The sequence below is a fragment of the Xiphias gladius genome, unplaced genomic scaffold, assembly GCF_016859285.1.
Source record: "Xiphias gladius isolate SHS-SW01 ecotype Sanya breed wild unplaced genomic scaffold, ASM1685928v1 HiC_scaffold_111, whole genome shotgun sequence".
Taxonomy (NCBI): Eukaryota; Metazoa; Chordata; class Actinopteri; order Istiophoriformes; family Xiphiidae; genus Xiphias; species Xiphias gladius.
Genome location: NW_024401403.1, coordinates 333 through 17,500, shown reverse-complemented (window position 1 = coordinate 17,500; position 17,168 = coordinate 333). Strand labels below are relative to the sequence as shown.

General features: G+C 39.4%; 1 protein-coding gene across 1 annotated transcript in view; it reads right to left on the bottom strand.

Annotated features, from left to right (window-relative positions):
- The window catches only part of LOC120787087 (N-terminal EF-hand calcium-binding protein 1-like), a 19,518-nt gene extending 3,211 nt beyond the window's left edge, over positions 1 to 16,307 (bottom strand). The window contains exons 1-5 of the mRNA XM_040122827.1: positions 16,274 to 16,307; positions 15,675 to 15,783; positions 10,225 to 10,250; positions 9,824 to 9,921; positions 2,623 to 2,759 (exon numbers count right to left, since the gene is read on the bottom strand). Of these exons, the coding sequence (XP_039978761.1) occupies positions 2,623 to 2,759; positions 9,824 to 9,921; positions 10,225 to 10,250; positions 15,675 to 15,783; positions 16,274 to 16,307 (404 nt within the window). The remainder of the gene's footprint in view (positions 1 to 2,622; positions 2,760 to 9,823; positions 9,922 to 10,224; positions 10,251 to 15,674; positions 15,784 to 16,273) is intronic.
- Positions 16,308 to 17,168: the final 861 nt, after the last annotated feature.

Below are 17,168 nucleotides of genomic sequence, written 5' to 3'. Positions count from 1 at the left end.
CTCATGAATATACTATGTCTTAGTTGAGAATATATTTAGCAAGCCTAAATTCATCTTGGCTTTCATTATATTTGTATGTCGTGTTGGTCTGAGAGTGATGCTAATGCCAGTGACAAGGTACATGCAGCCGCAGGGTGACATCACCTAAGATTTATCTTACTGCTGTCAAGTTGTTTGGCCCCGTATTTTGAGAAGACCTCAGGGTGTCTGTGGGGATGCTTGTGTGTGTGCAGGTGAATTCACATGCGCACATTCATATGTGTGTGTGAGTGTTTGTGATCATTATTTTTTGTAGAGCAAAGGCTCTCTTCCAGCCTTTCTAAAATTTTCACTTTACACTACTATCTTTTGTGCAATTCCAGATTAATTACTTACCCTTTACACGTGTAACATAAACAATGATTAATGGTTCATATTTACACTTTTTAGTAAAGACAATTCCTTGCAGGATATTCACTCTGTCCAGAGGTAACAAAATCCACCTACTAGCACCGTCAAAGCCTACGAGCACCATCTAGCTCTCAGCAAGTAAGCATATTTCCCAAAAAAGTTGAACTATTCCTTTGATCCACTACTTTATATCCAGCACTTGGCTTTTTGGCTTTAATAATATGGTACATCTGATATACAGTATGGTGTGGTAACTGCAATCTAAATGTGAAGATCTGTGATTATGTTTTTTCTAAAATACTGAGATCCCAATCAGCTCATTCACAATGACTTCCTTTTGTTAAGAAGAGTTTGGTTGAATCATATGACTCCATAAGTGATTTTAAATGCCCCTTTCCACATCTGGGAGAAATGCAGTGTAATTAATCTACGAGCTACAGTCAAACATATCTATGTCCTTTGTGTACTGAGGAGGAGGAACTGGTGGCAGGTCCCTCTTGGTTGCCAGTGAGTCATATTCTCAGCTATGTGGCAAATTTAATTGCTAAAGTTGTCTGAGATCAGTAATGGAGCAAATATCTGCAGCCTTCCTGTTGTCATGTTCGCCAACAGCTTTTATGTCAACTGAGAGGGAGAAATAAGGAGGTTAAGAGCTAGAGAGAAAAGTGTGTGGCCAGAATTAGCAGATGATGAACAAGATCCAGTACCTTTTAAAAGCCATCCCAGTTTCATGAAAAGTGCTCATTATCGCTGCTCAAGAAACCTATAAATACATTCCACATTTGTCCTGGTGAGGCGTTTTTATTTTATGCCCTGTTGTACTGCATGCCTCTGCTTCATGCCATGCATCCATGAAAATTAGCTCCTGTTTGACCACAGCCTCTTCACACATATATACCGGACCACAGAAACCTATTTAAAGCCACCAGAGACAGCCAGATCCTCTAGATGTCTGGAAGAACAGAGTGATTGCATTCAGGTGCACGGGGGACTTTCTCGAGTGTGGCAATTCAGAGATGGATGCTGGAGGAAAAGAAGCTGCTCTGGGAGCGAGGGCCAGTACCACTTTGAAATAACAGGAGAAAGAAATAGAGAGAATAAGTATAAACATGGTCATGGTGAGAAAAGGGACACGACAGAGCACAGAAATCCTACAAGGATCCTTTCAACTGAACTCACGCAATAACATGACAAACTATGACAACTATTCTTGCGAGGGACATAGTGAAATGCTGCAACAGAGTTACATTTCATAAACATTGAAATATTTTGTCATGATTTTCTCAGTTCTGGACATCATGTAGACAAACATACAGTATCAAAGGCAGAGCCAGTGATACCAAGGTCGGAGTATGCTTGAATGGAAGTAGTTTCCCCAAACCCCCCCGAAATGTGTGTTTCAGTGACCTGGAAACGCGAAAATGGATGCAAGGGATGTTTCACACGAAAATAGCCCTTTAAAAGTTAGATGGGCTAGTGCAGAGATAGAGCCCCTTCTCCCACACTGACAGTGTAATGACAGTGGACTTGGGGAGTTTTCGTCTGACAACTTTTCTAACTCTCTGAAAGATTGTATGAACTAGTTTGTTTCACGCGTCCCGCTGCATTTACAAAAGCTGAAATCCTTTTCACTTGTATACCGGTGTGTCGTCATCACTAATGAACCAAGCACAGCAGGGGCATGCCTGAATTCTGAATGCACACCCAGATCGAATACTGCATGCCCCCATACACACACACACAGCCCCCTGTGCCTCAGGTTTAATCATCAATGGTCCACGCCTCTCACACACAGAAAGACAGCGGGTCAGCATGGTGATCAAATAAACAAAGGATTACATTTATATTTATATTAAAGGATTATAGATATCTGCTGTATTACAGGGAAGAGCAGGGGATCTTTACAAATACAGGGTAAGAAACTGTTTTGCTGCATGGCACCCTGGATAAAAGCACCATTTAAGTCCAAAATGTGAGATGTAAATTGGAGTGTGTGGTTTCGACAAAATTATTAGACTACCTGTGAGAACTGTAATTATGGGTGCCATTGTACAACAAATTTTTCCTTTGTTTTAAAGACTAATTGTTTGCCAGTGTGTGTCTGTGTGTGTGTGTGTGTGTGTGTGTGTGTGTGTGTGTGTGTGTGTGTATGTCTGTATTTTGTTTGTGTGTGTGTGTGTGTGTGTGTGTGTGTGTGTGTGTGTTAAGTGCCTGTGAGGTCTTTGCTCTTACTTCTCCTGGCGAGTCTGCTCGGCTGTGGTTTCCATGGCGCACTCGAGCGAGCTTTGAAGCGAATGAAGCTGATTGGTTGTCTCCTTTAGCAGGAAGCGTGTCACAAACTGCTCCAGGTGGGTGGACCCCTGATAATCCTGTCAATCAGGACGAGTAGGAGGAATTAGAGTAGGAAGAACGACAGGGCAGCAGAGCTGTGACAAGTTCCACATATCAGCCAAGAGCCACTCAATGTCCAGACCTCCCCAGCTAATTAAAAGATGCCTACAAGATCAATCATTTAGGAAAGATTACAGACTGCTGCAGGAGAGGAGAGGAAGAGGATGAAGAAGATGTTAAACCCTTGGTGTTCACATTCTACATCTCTTATCTGCTAATTCCACCCCCTAAATTGTGTTTGTTCACTTTGATCAGTCATGCTGGTCTGATGTCGCCAATCTGTCAACTGACTTGAGGACAAATCTTTACGTCAAAACGTATACATACATGTAAGACGGCGAGCTTCAAATGAGCGCATTTGAATACCTGCAAAAACCGTGAGGACGTGAGTTTCTGCGCAATTTTTCCATTTCACTTTGGACAAACTTACAACTCAAGTCATTAATGAATTGGAGAACTCTGTGAATCAGCCTTGCCATCGCAAAACTGGTCTGACTTTGATAAACTTCCTTACAATAATACATCTTCTTCTCATTGAATTTGAATTGCATTGAATAAGCCTAATTCGACGGCTTTTTATTTAAGGACAAACATAATATCACAATGTGAGGTCGCATTTAATTAAACTTTAATGAAAATAATAAAGAGAAAGTTTTTGTGGCTAACAGGATAGAAAAAAGGTGTCCATTTACACATCCAGCAGAGACAGAGCAACATATTTGGAGTCATATTTCTGGCCACCTGACAAAGCAAACAACCAAACCAAAACAATGAGCGAAAAGTCGCTGAAATGCGACATACACCCGAGAGGAACTGCAAAGGAGGTTGATATTTCTCTGTGGGTTCATCATTACAGCTATCACCCTGAGAATATGAAATAATAATTTAATCCATTGTTACTATGAAATCATTGATTATTGTAGCTTTAAAGAATGCATTCTGGCACACCAATGGTGGGATTTTTTTTCGCTCTTGATTGTGTATCTTGTTTCTTGTGGTGGTTGACGTATTTACATTTTCTATTGTGTTGAAAAGTATTTTAAAAATTACATCAAAATATGTGAAAAAATCATCTGCACCTTCAATCAAAACTGCGCCCAAAAAAATAACTTCCTCTTCGCCAAGCAATATTTATCATTTTGTGAGTGAAGGATACATTTATCTTTTGTTCAGAAAGCAAAAGGGAGTGAGTTGTGCTTGGCACAACAGAGTTTGCTATTTGTACGTCGCCACAGTTTTCAGCACCACAACTGTTTGTACACTCGACTAACAAGGTTTGAAGGGAAACACTAATGCAAGTTAGATTAGAGAATGACTACCGCATGAATAGGAATGTGTGTGTGTGTGTGTGTGTGTGTGTGTGTGTGTGTGTGTGTGTGTGTGTGTGTGTGTGTGTGTGTGTGTGTGTGTGTGTGTGTGTGTGTGTGTGTGTGATACAAAAAGAAATAGCGGGAGGGAAAGGAAATATATTTCAGTGATTTTGTCTGTTGGTAAGTACAAAGAAAAGGGTTCGATTTTAAAGGTACTATATGTAAGAGTGTGAAGCAATTTACATGTATTAATCACTTTTTTATTGCCAATGTGTGAACGGATTGTAACGTAACTTAAGAAATTAAACCTTTCCTTTTGTTTTGAGGTTGGCTTTCTTCCTATTGGACGGGTAAGCTAACATTACTGAAAAGCATGTGAAATATATAGCAAACTGAGAGTTGTGATGGAGAAGTGTGGCAACACATCTTACTTATAATATTATGTCTAGTTCTCTAACTGTTAGCATTATCATCCAGCAAATTTAGCTATGCTGACATTGCTGAGCTTCTCAGTGAAAGCTAGACAAACAGTGACTGATAAAGCTGGCTAGCTAGCTAAAGCCGGCGTATCATATAAATTCAGTCAATGTAACATGCAACGTGAATGGAATAGTACAACGTCACTAGCCTATATTGTGCTAGCTAGCAAGCTGATAACAATACTGCGCTCTATAAATCCTATTTCAAAAAAACATAGTATTAGTCAAACTATAGTCTCGCATAGCCAGACCTATTTAATCTCATCTAATCTCATCCATCAACGTGACGCCGGGTCATTCAGATCAGTTTTGTATATGCCATGTCACTGTTTTGGCCGATGCCAACCTGACCGCAGTTCACTTAACGGCCACTGGTGCCATTAATAACAAGGGTATTCTGAATGCTACACGTAAAACCTTTAAAAGATGCATGTGTGTATCAGACTGTTGAAGCAAACACCCTAATTACAGTATGCTGAGCAGGAGCCTTCCTGTGAGAGAGCTTAACTTTCAGCAGCTTCTTGAGAATACCGAGCAGATCATTAGCCTCAGGCTTTTCCCATGGGTCCTCTCACAAACATTCCTAGCCCAAGATTGAACAGCTTGTCCTAAAATGTGAGAGATAAGAACCTAAATTCTGTATGCATGAGAAAAAATACACAAAATCTTGGACAGGTTCTTCGTTTTAAATACCCAGAATCGTTATTGGTCATAGGGTTTGTTTTGATCCTCTAACATTGTGACTATCAGCAAACACACACATGCACACACACTTGCAACTGCATGCACATTCACTCAGTGAGAGTTAGTCATGACAAAACTGGTAAAGGTCAGTCTCCATTTCCATCCATTCCCCAAACTGCTCTGCTATCATACCTCACCCTACCTTTGCCGAATGATTTCACCTCAGTATTTTTTAAATCCTGAGTGTAAATCATCATCAAATAATGTCAAAAATAAGCTGGTAGACATGTGAAATGCTTTCTAACCGAGCACCTTCAAGTGATTTGGCAGAACTGGGACCTGGGTTGCACAAGCTATTCATAAATTCATTAACAAATTTGTGTGAAAAATCTTTCCTAATTCTTTGAAATTACAGGCTACTTTTAAAGTAGTAATTTACCAAATCAGATTGCTCCATTAAAACATAAAGCCGCTATAATCAATATTTCCATAGTAGAAATATATCAAATGATGTGAAAGGGGTCGCCTGTAGTATTAAACCTACAGAGAATTATAACCTGAATCTACAGCTCCCCTGTAGATCAGATCATTAGGGAGTTTTAGCTCATTGTTTAGCTGTCTGGCCCACGACCTCACTGTTTTGGTTCACTTTCACTCCTCTAATTGAGTATTTTCAGTCGCAGTAGAAGCTGTGTTAGCAAAAAAGCTCTAAAAACCCACTGTACACTACCTAAGCAGCACCAAACAACAGACAGATGCATGTTGAACATTGTGCAGCATTTAGCAGGTAGCGAGCCGTTCTTTCCATCAGGAGTTGGTAGGGACCACAAACAGAGAAAAGACAGAGTGAATGTTGGACGTCCGTCAACCAGGTCGTCAGAAACACGACTCCAAATGAACGCTAATGTCACTCAGTAACTGCTGGACGTATAAATAAGCAAATGCTAGCTAACACGTTCAACATATCAAATGAAAAGGCTATAACATGTCAGTGTGTGTGTTCGCAACTTCTTTCCACTGTTCCTAGTGGCCAAAAAAAAAAAAAAAAAAAAAAGAAAAAGAAAATCAGATATTGCAGGTGTAAGTATTGTAAACAGAAAGTCATTTTAGCTATAGAAGCTGTAGCATAACTTCAGCTAGGGGGACAAACAAATGAACAAATAGATGTAAATGTAGGTATGACTTTGAATATATTATTGCAAACATGAATAAATACGTGGGTTGCAGAAATTGTAGTTTTCATACAGTTTAGAGTGAGTGAGAAATATCTGATTATGCTAACCTAACTGACGGTATTTGTTCATTCAGTCTAAAGTTTAGAATAGGGATTAATAATGAGGCAGCTATTTTGTGTATTTTTATGAAAAATTTAAAAATTTTCCAGTTTATATCAAATGTCAGATCAGAGGTACCGATTATATCCCATCAGTTCTTTTGCTCTGTTTTTTAAACGGGTCAAATGTTAGCAAGCTAACATTAGTTTCATCAGTTGGTTCCAATGACTGTATGAAGATTGACGACATGGCAGCTCCCCAAAAGCGAATACAAAACATTTTGATTGCCCCCTGGTGGCTGGCTACAGTATAGGTTGTAAACCCCGCCCCCTCCATGTTGGGCCAAACTAAAAAATCAGTGCACATCAAATAAATTTTTTTCCCAAAGATGTTTTGTGTCATTTTAGGTAGATGTATGTTCAAATGTTCATTTTACTGATGGTGTGACATCATGCTTGACAGCCGTGTGTGTGCCCATGATTGAGTCGGGTGGGTGTATGGGTGGGACCGGTGCAAGATGTGGGATGTTTTGGCTTAATTTTTGTACAATGGGAGGAAGTGGAGGCATGTCAGCAGTCTTTATATGCAGTCATTGGTTGGTTCAGTTAGCTGCAAAACAGTTCCACCTAAAAGTTACTGGGTGAATAAATTTAGTAACAACTAATCTGTGGTCTTTTTAGTGATATGTAAATCTCCACTTAGTAAACACACTATGCTAAATCTGAACTTACTTACTGTTAGTAATGAATTTTATTTTTCTGAATTAAAATCTTTAGCATTATGAAATAATGTTGAGCCCTAATTCTATAGCATCTGTGAAGTGTGAAAACTCAACTTTCTCTATCTGCGGGTGAGAAACACCTGATACCTGCTAGGAAAGATTTGGAGTCACAGCTGAAGAGGGTGGTTGTGTATGGGAAACCTGTAAACATCTTTTGGCATGAATCCTTGCAAAATGGAACTTCAGGTGTATCCGAACATATACTGTACGTATACGTGCCTGGCTCTGATTTAGGGGCACAATCTTGTTCAAGCTCCCCGCACATGTGCATGGATGTTTGACGTGTGCACACCACACAGAACCATACACATATGCACAAATTAGCTCATGCGCACATGCTAACGATCTTCCATCGCAAAAGGAGAGAAACACCTTGCAAACGCACACACATACAACCAGCCCCCTCACACGCATCCACAGCCAGAGACCGCCCACTCAAGTACATACACAGTTCAACAGAGACGACTGAGCTTTAGTCTGTGACTAATGCAACATCTGTTCTCCTCCTCGCTCAGCCAGGACTTGATAACAGACAGAGAAAGGCCGAAGAGCATACATTTCTTCTCTCTCTTTTCTTCTGGTATGACTCATTTTAAGGTCATAGAAATCTTCTGTGGCATCACACACACTTTGTAGAAGGGAAAACTTGTGTATGAATTAGGCTTCCAGGAGTTTTCTAGGGAGACACCAGCAGTCTCTCTTTCTCAGTCCAGTGTAGTAATTTGATTTGAGTTATTGCTTTGGTCAGTAACTCCTCAGTTCTGTTCAGTTTGTGCAGAATAATTTGTTTTCATTTGAACTCAAATCTCCATTTTGTACGCGTCTGTGAGGGAAAAACCGGAAGAGTGTTGATGGAAAAAAATGGATTTGTCCTGTTTTTCCTGCAGACTTGGTGAGAGCTGACTTAAGGCTTTAAAAAGTCCACAGCAAGAGCTTAAAATAAACGTCCATACTGCTTCTGCTGTTTCTGCTCTCTCTCTGCTGTTGTCTCACTTCCCGCTCTCAACTGTTCTCTTGGAGAACAGACTATAATTTGAGGTGCAAATTGTTTTCGCACCTCATCACAGCTCGGTGCATATTGAGGTCCATGAAAGACTGCAAATTGATTGCAAAAGTATCTATATGGTTCATTTCCTTTAGAGAAATGAAGGCTCAATTTGGGGCACATGTAATTCACTGCTGTGCTCCTGCAGGTCCCATCCTGCTGAAATCCATTCCGAGAAAAATACCATTCGTTTGGAGTGAAAAACTTATGTCAGGGGTATAAATTGGTTTTCTAGAACTACATCTATTTAAATCCATGTTGTCTTATACTGTATGGACCTCATAAACCAAAACCTTTATCTGCCGTTACCACTTACCACACCTTTGTCAACACAGTTTTTAAGTTGTGAAGTTGGATGTCCTTGTGTTTAACCTCTGTCTGTGCTAATAAAAAACTACCACTGACAAATGAACAGTTTGACTCCCACACTTTGTTTCTGAAAGAGCGACAATGAGATGTGTCCGTTTCCGTGGGGGGCGATTTGAGCTTCACAGCATGTGTCATATGTGTTAGATGAGACACTTCGGAGTGGTAGAAAGGAAAATAAGCCCTCCCTGCAGATCTAATAAGCCACCTCTTGCCGTCATCCTCAGAGTCTTTTCCCATTCCTTTTTATTATTTGCCTCCTTTATATCTCTGTCATCTCTGATCATTTACTTCCATCTCTGTCTGTTTGCCTTTCTGTGTCTTGCCACCCTCATCGTTCTTCTTCTCCTCTCCGATAAAAGGTAAAAGGTACTCAGCTTTAGCTCTACAGTGAGATCAAGAGAATATAAAGCAGTTTCCAAAAGAATGATCAAAAGGAGGATTTGTTTGGTAATAAAGCCACAACCCGTTTAATTCCTCGTCTATGTTGGCTGCAAGCCCAAAGAGAATCTTAACATGTTTTGTTCTGGGGGTTAATTAGTAGCATGAATGAGCCCTGGGTTGTCCTTTTTGGCTCTGTAATGGAAATCTGACAAATGTGAGATCTGAGGAAGCCAGCTGGACAGCACGGGCACATGCTGGGAGAGATTTGCAGCGTGAAGCTCGGGCCTCACTGTGAGTAAATCAAACATCTCTTATTATAATCATTATGTGCACGACATGAGATGTTACTGTGATGTTCCCTGTGTGGAGGTGTGGGTGCGTGTTATGAGTTTCAGAGGGACGTAAATGAATATGAATACACTGTTTGAATATGAACAGCTAATGCACTCTGACCAGATACTCAAAGCATCCTAGTTTTAGCAGATTCTTTAGCAGTTTTTTTTCACCCGATTGACACAGTTTGCCACAAATATCACACCCCTAGTTTTCAGACTCATAACTCTCAAATCGAAACACACAAATCATTCACACACTGCGAACCCAGTCTTAAAAGTGGTGACAGGTTTTCCAATGTCCAACAATACAATAAATGTCCATGAATACAATAAGTAGTTATATATAATGATCTTCATCAGATTGTCTGCTCATTCGGATCTCACCTTCTTTGTTTTGTCCATCGCCTTCAGTATGGACATATTAAGGTCTTCTAAGGCAGCGAGAACATTCTCATATTCACCGAGGTGCTGGGAGAAATACTCTTCATAGCAGAAAGACAAAAACAGAGACATTTTGTGAGTTTAACAGCTAGGACAGGGCTTTAGGTGTTTTGTTGAAGCAGCATTGGTGTGACACCTCAGTCACACAGCCCGTAGGGGTTTGGTCATAGAGCGTGTGACCACGTCTAACACTGTTCTTTCATTATGCTGGGAAAATGTCGAATGGCATTTGAATCTATGGTGCTCCTGTCTGCGAGGTGAAGCAAGATAAAGCAAGTAGAAGAGTACCGCTTCTTATTACTTAAATTCAAAGCTGCATTTATTTAGATGAAGACTCAACTTACCACAGAGTTCATCAGTGTCAACATTGCTGAAAGACAAAAAATGAGAGAGATATTTAGATAAGAAGAATTTCTCAAAAACCGACGTTTCCAAGGAGGTGACAGACTAATCTTTCATCTCTGCAAAACTTTTCCTGGACAGACTATGATATGGTGACTCATTGTGTGATGACAAATGTTAGCAAGCGAAATTCGTCATGAATAAGTGAAATATTTAGTTGCAGTTTTTTTCCCCTCGAGGTGTGGGCTAGAGGGCTGGTAATTGAATTCTTCAACAGAAACCCTTGAGAGATTTGCCATGAATGTCCATACAGGAGTGTGTTTTCAGGTAGAGCGAAAGAAAGGGGTGAAAGTGAAAGGGTGAAGAGAACATTTTTAAATGACAATTAGCCATTGTATCCTCTATACAGATAGCTTAAAGAGACACAAAGGAGACATCCATGTAACAGTGAATGAAGCTGGGTGGTTTTAACTCTTTTGTGCACAAGCTGTAGCGGTAAAGTGATGCAGCAATCAGTTGGTTGAAACAGGAGAAAACACTTAGAGCCACAGAGGCCAGACACCAACAAAGGAGGTTAAGCAGAGGTTAGACTCTAAACTGAGCCACAGACTAAAAAGCTCTTACTCGTGTTGCTGGAGAATTTTTCTTTTGAGATTTTAAGGTACATTATTTACTAATGGACCACACACAAGGGAAGCGTTGAATACAACTGTACTGTAAAGACTATTAGAAAAATAAAAGGGATCAGTAATATCATTCACATTGGTATGACTGAATGCCCTGATCAGATCAGCAATGTGAAACATGTGAATGAAAACATAAAAGAACCCAAAACAGACTCCCTGAGGAACACCATAGTATATTTCCTGACACCATAAAGGACTCTGAGGCAGGAATAGATCCATTTGAGGACGCTGGCAGAGAGACCATTGTATTTCTGTAGTCTATGGAATATACTTTTTTCATTAAAAAAAAAAAAAAATCTGTGGAAAAACAAAACTTGTAGAAAAAAAGACAATTAAAAAAATATAGTTTCAAGTTATCATGGTAAGGTTTCAGTATAAGGGCAGAAATGTTTACTTTTAGTTTGCATTCAGTGTAACTTTACAACCCTGCTGGACCAAATAAAAGCAGACAATTCAAACAACAGTTCAAATATTAAAATACATTTTAAAAGAATTTTCATTAGTCAATAAGTTAATTTTAAGTTTGTTGAGATCTCCTGGTTTCCCAAGATACTGTACTACAAATATAAGAGGCAATTACGGTAAAATGACTTCATTTGAAAGGTGTAGGGATATCTAGGGTTTGAATACTTGAAATAAATAAATATTAAGTGAGAATGTCATTTCAGTGAAAAAAAATACGGATTTGTTTAAACTTTTAAAGCTGCTCAGGTGAAGATTTAAGGGTAAAATTAATGTGGCTATAAAATCATGTGAAGGATTTTATAGATACAAAGGTTTGCTTGAACAGTGGATTCATTTGGATTGGTGCATAATTTGAAATGCCATGCCAGATAACGTTACCCTTCTTGTTAGCTTAGCTACAAACCTATGTTCCTCTCTTCTGTCACTGTAGTTTTGTAAAAACAACCTAAAGAAGTAACTTTTTACTCCGTTGTGTTTTGGATGCTGTGTTTGTGCGCATGTCGTTAGTTTATTTATTATAAGGTTTGTTCTGCTTCAGCTATGAGAAAGAGTATCCACTTCAAGGCTGTTTAAGACGCTGTGGATTCCGCCATTGCGTCGTTGCCTTGGCAATGCGCGTCCATGAATTTGGGGGGGCGGAGCTTCTGAAGGAGCACTGAAGGGAGGGGTGTATTTGTTTTGCTGTTGAGTTCAAATATCATTTCATATCATTTCTATAAAACACATCTGTGGTATTTGTTATACTGACAATTGTTGAGTTTAACTAGAAGTCACAGAGAAACAGTCAGTATCGATGATCTCCCCTTTCGGCTGTCAGGTTATTATTTAAGACCATGTCACTCAGTATATGTCTGATTCCAGCCCCAAATCATAACTATTAGACACTGACAATCATCATTTTTCAAGATGTGACATTAAACTGAAGGGCGGAGTGGAGCGTTTTGTTCAAAGAGTGGTATTTCATCACAAAAAAAAAAACAAAAAACAGTGAATAGTGCCTTTTTCATCACAGACAGAGAAATACACCCCAAACAAGAGAACTTTCATTTTTCATAACACAATACCTGTTTCAAACGGATCCTCTGGTGTTTTTTAATCCTTTTCTATCAGACGACTGAATAATTGCTACAATTATGCACTGCAAGGTTGTTTGACTAATGTTATCTGACATGTTGATCTTAAAAACATCTAGGAAGCTTGAAAAAAGGTAACCATCTCTCAGATTTCTGCAGATACAGTGTAGTTTAAAAACCTTTGTCGAAGAAATTAATATTAAATAGTCAGTCATTAATTCTGTTTTAATCGTCTGTTTAACTGTTTAAACATATCTTGCCTGCCCTTGAGATCTGCCAGTTTGCCCCCTCTGCTTTCAAAAAAGGACCACAGTGGAAATAAACCCACACATATTGTGTTTTATCAAGTTGTTAATTTATTATTTTTAATTGTACTTGTCTATGAGGACTGGATGAACACAGTCTGGCAAGTACATTATTATATTATTGTCAAATACATATCCGCGGTACTTGTCACAGCCAGTTCTTACCCAACTGTTTACCTCGTCACACGTCACCTGCCATCCTGCTGTTACATAATGATTTTACAAAAGATTTCGATGTGGTGTATTAGCTCAGCCAGGATATTGTAAATTAAACAATATCACAACACCTAAGCGTCCAGAGGGGCTTGTTCAACATATGCATGCAAACTACACTAAATTGGCTAATTTCACACTTTTTGTAATTTCACACTTTTTGAAATAGCCTCAGTGCTGAACAGTCACATCAACCGTTTTATTGCAGCATTAAAAGGTAACAAAGCTGCCGTTGGCCTGAATGGCTAAATAAAGTCAAAAATGAGTATAATGGGTTCATACATGATGATCATGCAGAATATATATATAGATATATATACACCCATTAGGCTTATTATTGCTTTGCTAGCGCTGATCAGTCAATCTGTCCAAGGCTTTGATCCAGAGTGACATATCTTGACAGATATTGGATAGATTCCCTTTAAAACATAATGGTCAGAACATGAATGCTAATAATTCTGGTAGCTTACAGTAACAGCAAGCTGAAAAGCAAAGTTTCCCTTTCATTTTTCGGACTGAGAGTTTGTTGCACCTGAGTTGCACCTGTAACCACACCTGACAGTGATACCGAGGTGCACTGAACACACCCTGCATGCGCCTCAGTACGATAAGGTGAGGACTGCAGAACAAGATTCTCAGCTTGTGTAAAAGAATTATTTACGTGCATGACAAAGATACCTTCAGAACTAATGACAGTATTCTCATCTCCCCCAGCTGTGTAATGAAATTAATGCTAACGTGGCTAGCATAGCTGTAGACTTTTACTCCTCCTCTGTCATTCATCTCGGAGTTGTTGGACAGTGACAACAGCTCTAGAGACTAATACCCCCCTCCCACTCTTTGGCTTTGCTAAAATACAGCTTTCATCTACATTCATTCATCTTCCAGGAGGATGGTCATAGCCTGTGAGTGTTTTTCCAGGACAACAGGTAATTAATTTAGTTTCAGTAACTTCACCTCGGCTAATTTTCTCCTGACATGACAGAGATCTCCCTGCCTCCTTCATGTGGCTGTTAGCAGGATTCAGCCGCTGAAGGGGAACGACAAGTATCAAAGAGAGTCTTACAGGCTGCCCACAGAGCAATGCTGCACAAGAGGCACGATGAGTATTCACACTTGCTTAACTTAACTGATTTAATAAGACCTTGCATTCAAGTCACATCAAATGCAAAGCACTGTTGGGGTATATTTGGACCTCCTTTCTGAGCCTTTGGATCAGGAGAGTATAACTGAGTAGGGACACGAAAGTTAAAGTTGTGCATTATGTAATAATAAAACGGTTAATAACTAAATATTATAGTTGCTATGTAATAAAAACGTGCATGGAAAAAAAGAATCCAGTGTGAGAATGGACTATAGGCCTGTTGCTGATGTAAATATAATATTATCAACTGATAATAATACATTTGATTTATATATCACGTTTCAAAAATAAAGTAACATTGTGCTTTGCAGTTAAAACAAAGAAAAAAAAGTAAATCAAATCCAAAACATGAAAGTATGCATGCATGAGTTCATAATTATATCCTTGCATTTTTGATAAGTGGTTTCTATGGCGTTTGGGATGGTTGTTGGGGTAATTCTGGCTTGGTTGATTATGTATCTGACTATGTAACGGTAGAAAGTCTATTGATGGGTTCGACAAAATGTTTTAGAGCAGGGGGCAGAGGTGGAAGATGGGTGGGAGCTAGTATGACACACAGTAATAATAGTTCAAGTTGTCAGAGAGACAACACACAGCGATGCTGCCTGGAGTGCTTCTCTTAACATCTTGGTCTGCTGGTCATCACTTGAATAATAGTGAGCTTATGAATAAATATGAATTTCTCGTCAGAGTATGGTCCAATTCCTCTAAATATTTTATAAGCCAAGAATCACTTTCCTTTGGATGTTTCATGTTATATTCTGTGCACTGTGCAATACAATGATAAACAAATCCAACAGGATTTTTTACAAAACTTGGCTGGCTGGCTGAGTGCGTCCAGCTTCGGTTTAAAAACATGTCAAGATCATTTTCCTAGTGCACAAAAAAACTGAGCTGGGACACAATCTAAGCAAATGATTATATATGCCAAATCTTCCTCGGTTGGTGATTAAATCCCTGAAATTTCAATGGTTCAATGTTTCTGAAAGAGACATGGAAGCACGTAGTTACATTTGGTAAGATGTATATGTTGTTATTGCATGTTATATATGTTCTGATAATACTGCACAACAATCTATGTATGTATCTTACAGGCACATATTTATATATATATATATATACAGGTGATGGTCCGTACGGCAGGTTTAATGTGCATTGGTAAAAAAAGTAGAAACAACGTGGTGCATGCTCGATGCAGAGAAGTCTGCAAAACATCAAAGCATTTTAACGTGTCATGTAGTCAGTAATGGACCTTGTCTAAGATGTGTCTTCTGAATACGAATCACCCGCTGTGATCATGTGAATGATATCTTCAAATAAAGCCTCATTCAAATTCCTCCCTGCTTCCTGAACACGTGAGTACAATGTCTTGGATGTAACTGAATGAAACACGAGTAAAAAACTACGATACTTCGTGGGCTAAAGTGGCCACTGCAGTTCCATTTTGTCCAAACAGCATGAGCATGAAACATCTCATCGACACCCACCTCTCCTCCATCACCTATATCTCAGTTCTGTCCCCCATGGAACAAAATAATTAAAAGATAAAGCATTTAAGTGACTTACTCTGTGTTATGGGTATCAATTGTATGGAAGAGCTCCTTCAACTCCTCAGCTGTCAAGACTCCATCGGAGAAGTAGGCTTTGAATTCATCAAAGGAGAGCTTCCCATCGTCTGGAGACAGAGCACAAATGCAGCTTGTCAACAAGGTAACAGGGCAGCTCAGTCAGGACTGCAGCATCCTGTGAGGCAAGGTGACCATTTTCTGATACATTCCTTATATAAATCACAGACAAATCAAGACCAAATATGCAGTTTGGTTTGTGTCTGCAGGTTTTTTGGAAAATGGAAGTGAAAGGATTGGAAGTTGGTCAGTAGCACAGACCTCATCCCTCATCCTTCCATTAGGAAATTGGTATAATAACATTTAATTAAGAATTTCATTGCACCTCCGGAGCTGATGAAACTGAGTGTGACTGAGATAACCGATGTAAGATGCAGCATGTTAAAAAATGCAGGGGCTGAATCAACCAAAGATGGCATTAAGGGTGTGAATGAGGACAACCAACCAGAGACAACATGTTTTTCACACAGTTCCGGCTCCACTAGTGTCTTTCTCTTTGTTTGACACGAGGTGGTTGATCTTTAAATTTTCACCGCTGACCTGCTCTGGGGGTGATGTTCAGTAGGACTGTCATGTCACTGTAGATGATGTGAGCGAGAGCCCCTTTTCGAAGGAGGTACAACGGCAAACACACACACGTGCACACGTTGACTCACTGTCGATGAGCTCAAAAATAATCTTGGAACGGACTTGACATATAAGTGCTGCTGTTTGCACAACACTATAAAAACCAACATGTGGGATGACGTCTTATCTTGCTGCATGACGAGACCTCAAATCACTAACAGCGTGGGACATTTAATGAATAATGAAGCATGTCATGCCATGTGACTAATGAATTCTGAATAGCTATTTTTGGTCATTTATATGAAATATGTTCAAAATGTATGCTACCAGAAGAAGGACAACTGTGTGATGTCAGTGTGCGTTTCTTTTAACATGTCAGATAAAACCTCTTTCCAATTCCTTATCTATAAACACTCAGATCTGTCTGGTGGGATCATGTGAAACTAGCAATGCAAATCTATATATTTCACTTGTACTGTGAAAGCGTGTGTCAGCAGGGTTACATTTCATCCCCTGTCCTAGCTCGACACAAAATGATACTGTCAATGTACAGACAAACTGAATTTGGTCAAATAGGCTATATGCATTTTGATGCAGGATATAAAATCATAGCAGTACAGTGGATGCAGTGGAAATGCTAGACCGGTTCAAATTAAGGGTTCCAGTTTTCATTATTTAAAAACCTTCATTAGAGGGTACTTAATTTCTCAGGGGGAAAAAAAAATTGCTTGCGCAGAGTGTGCACAAACAGCGTTGTTGTATGAAAAGACATTATCCACAGAGACATCTTGTCGCCGAATCCCAGCGAAGAAAACTGTTTGACAGATTAGGCACCATCTTTTTAGAGCTTCAGATAACATCCTTTACT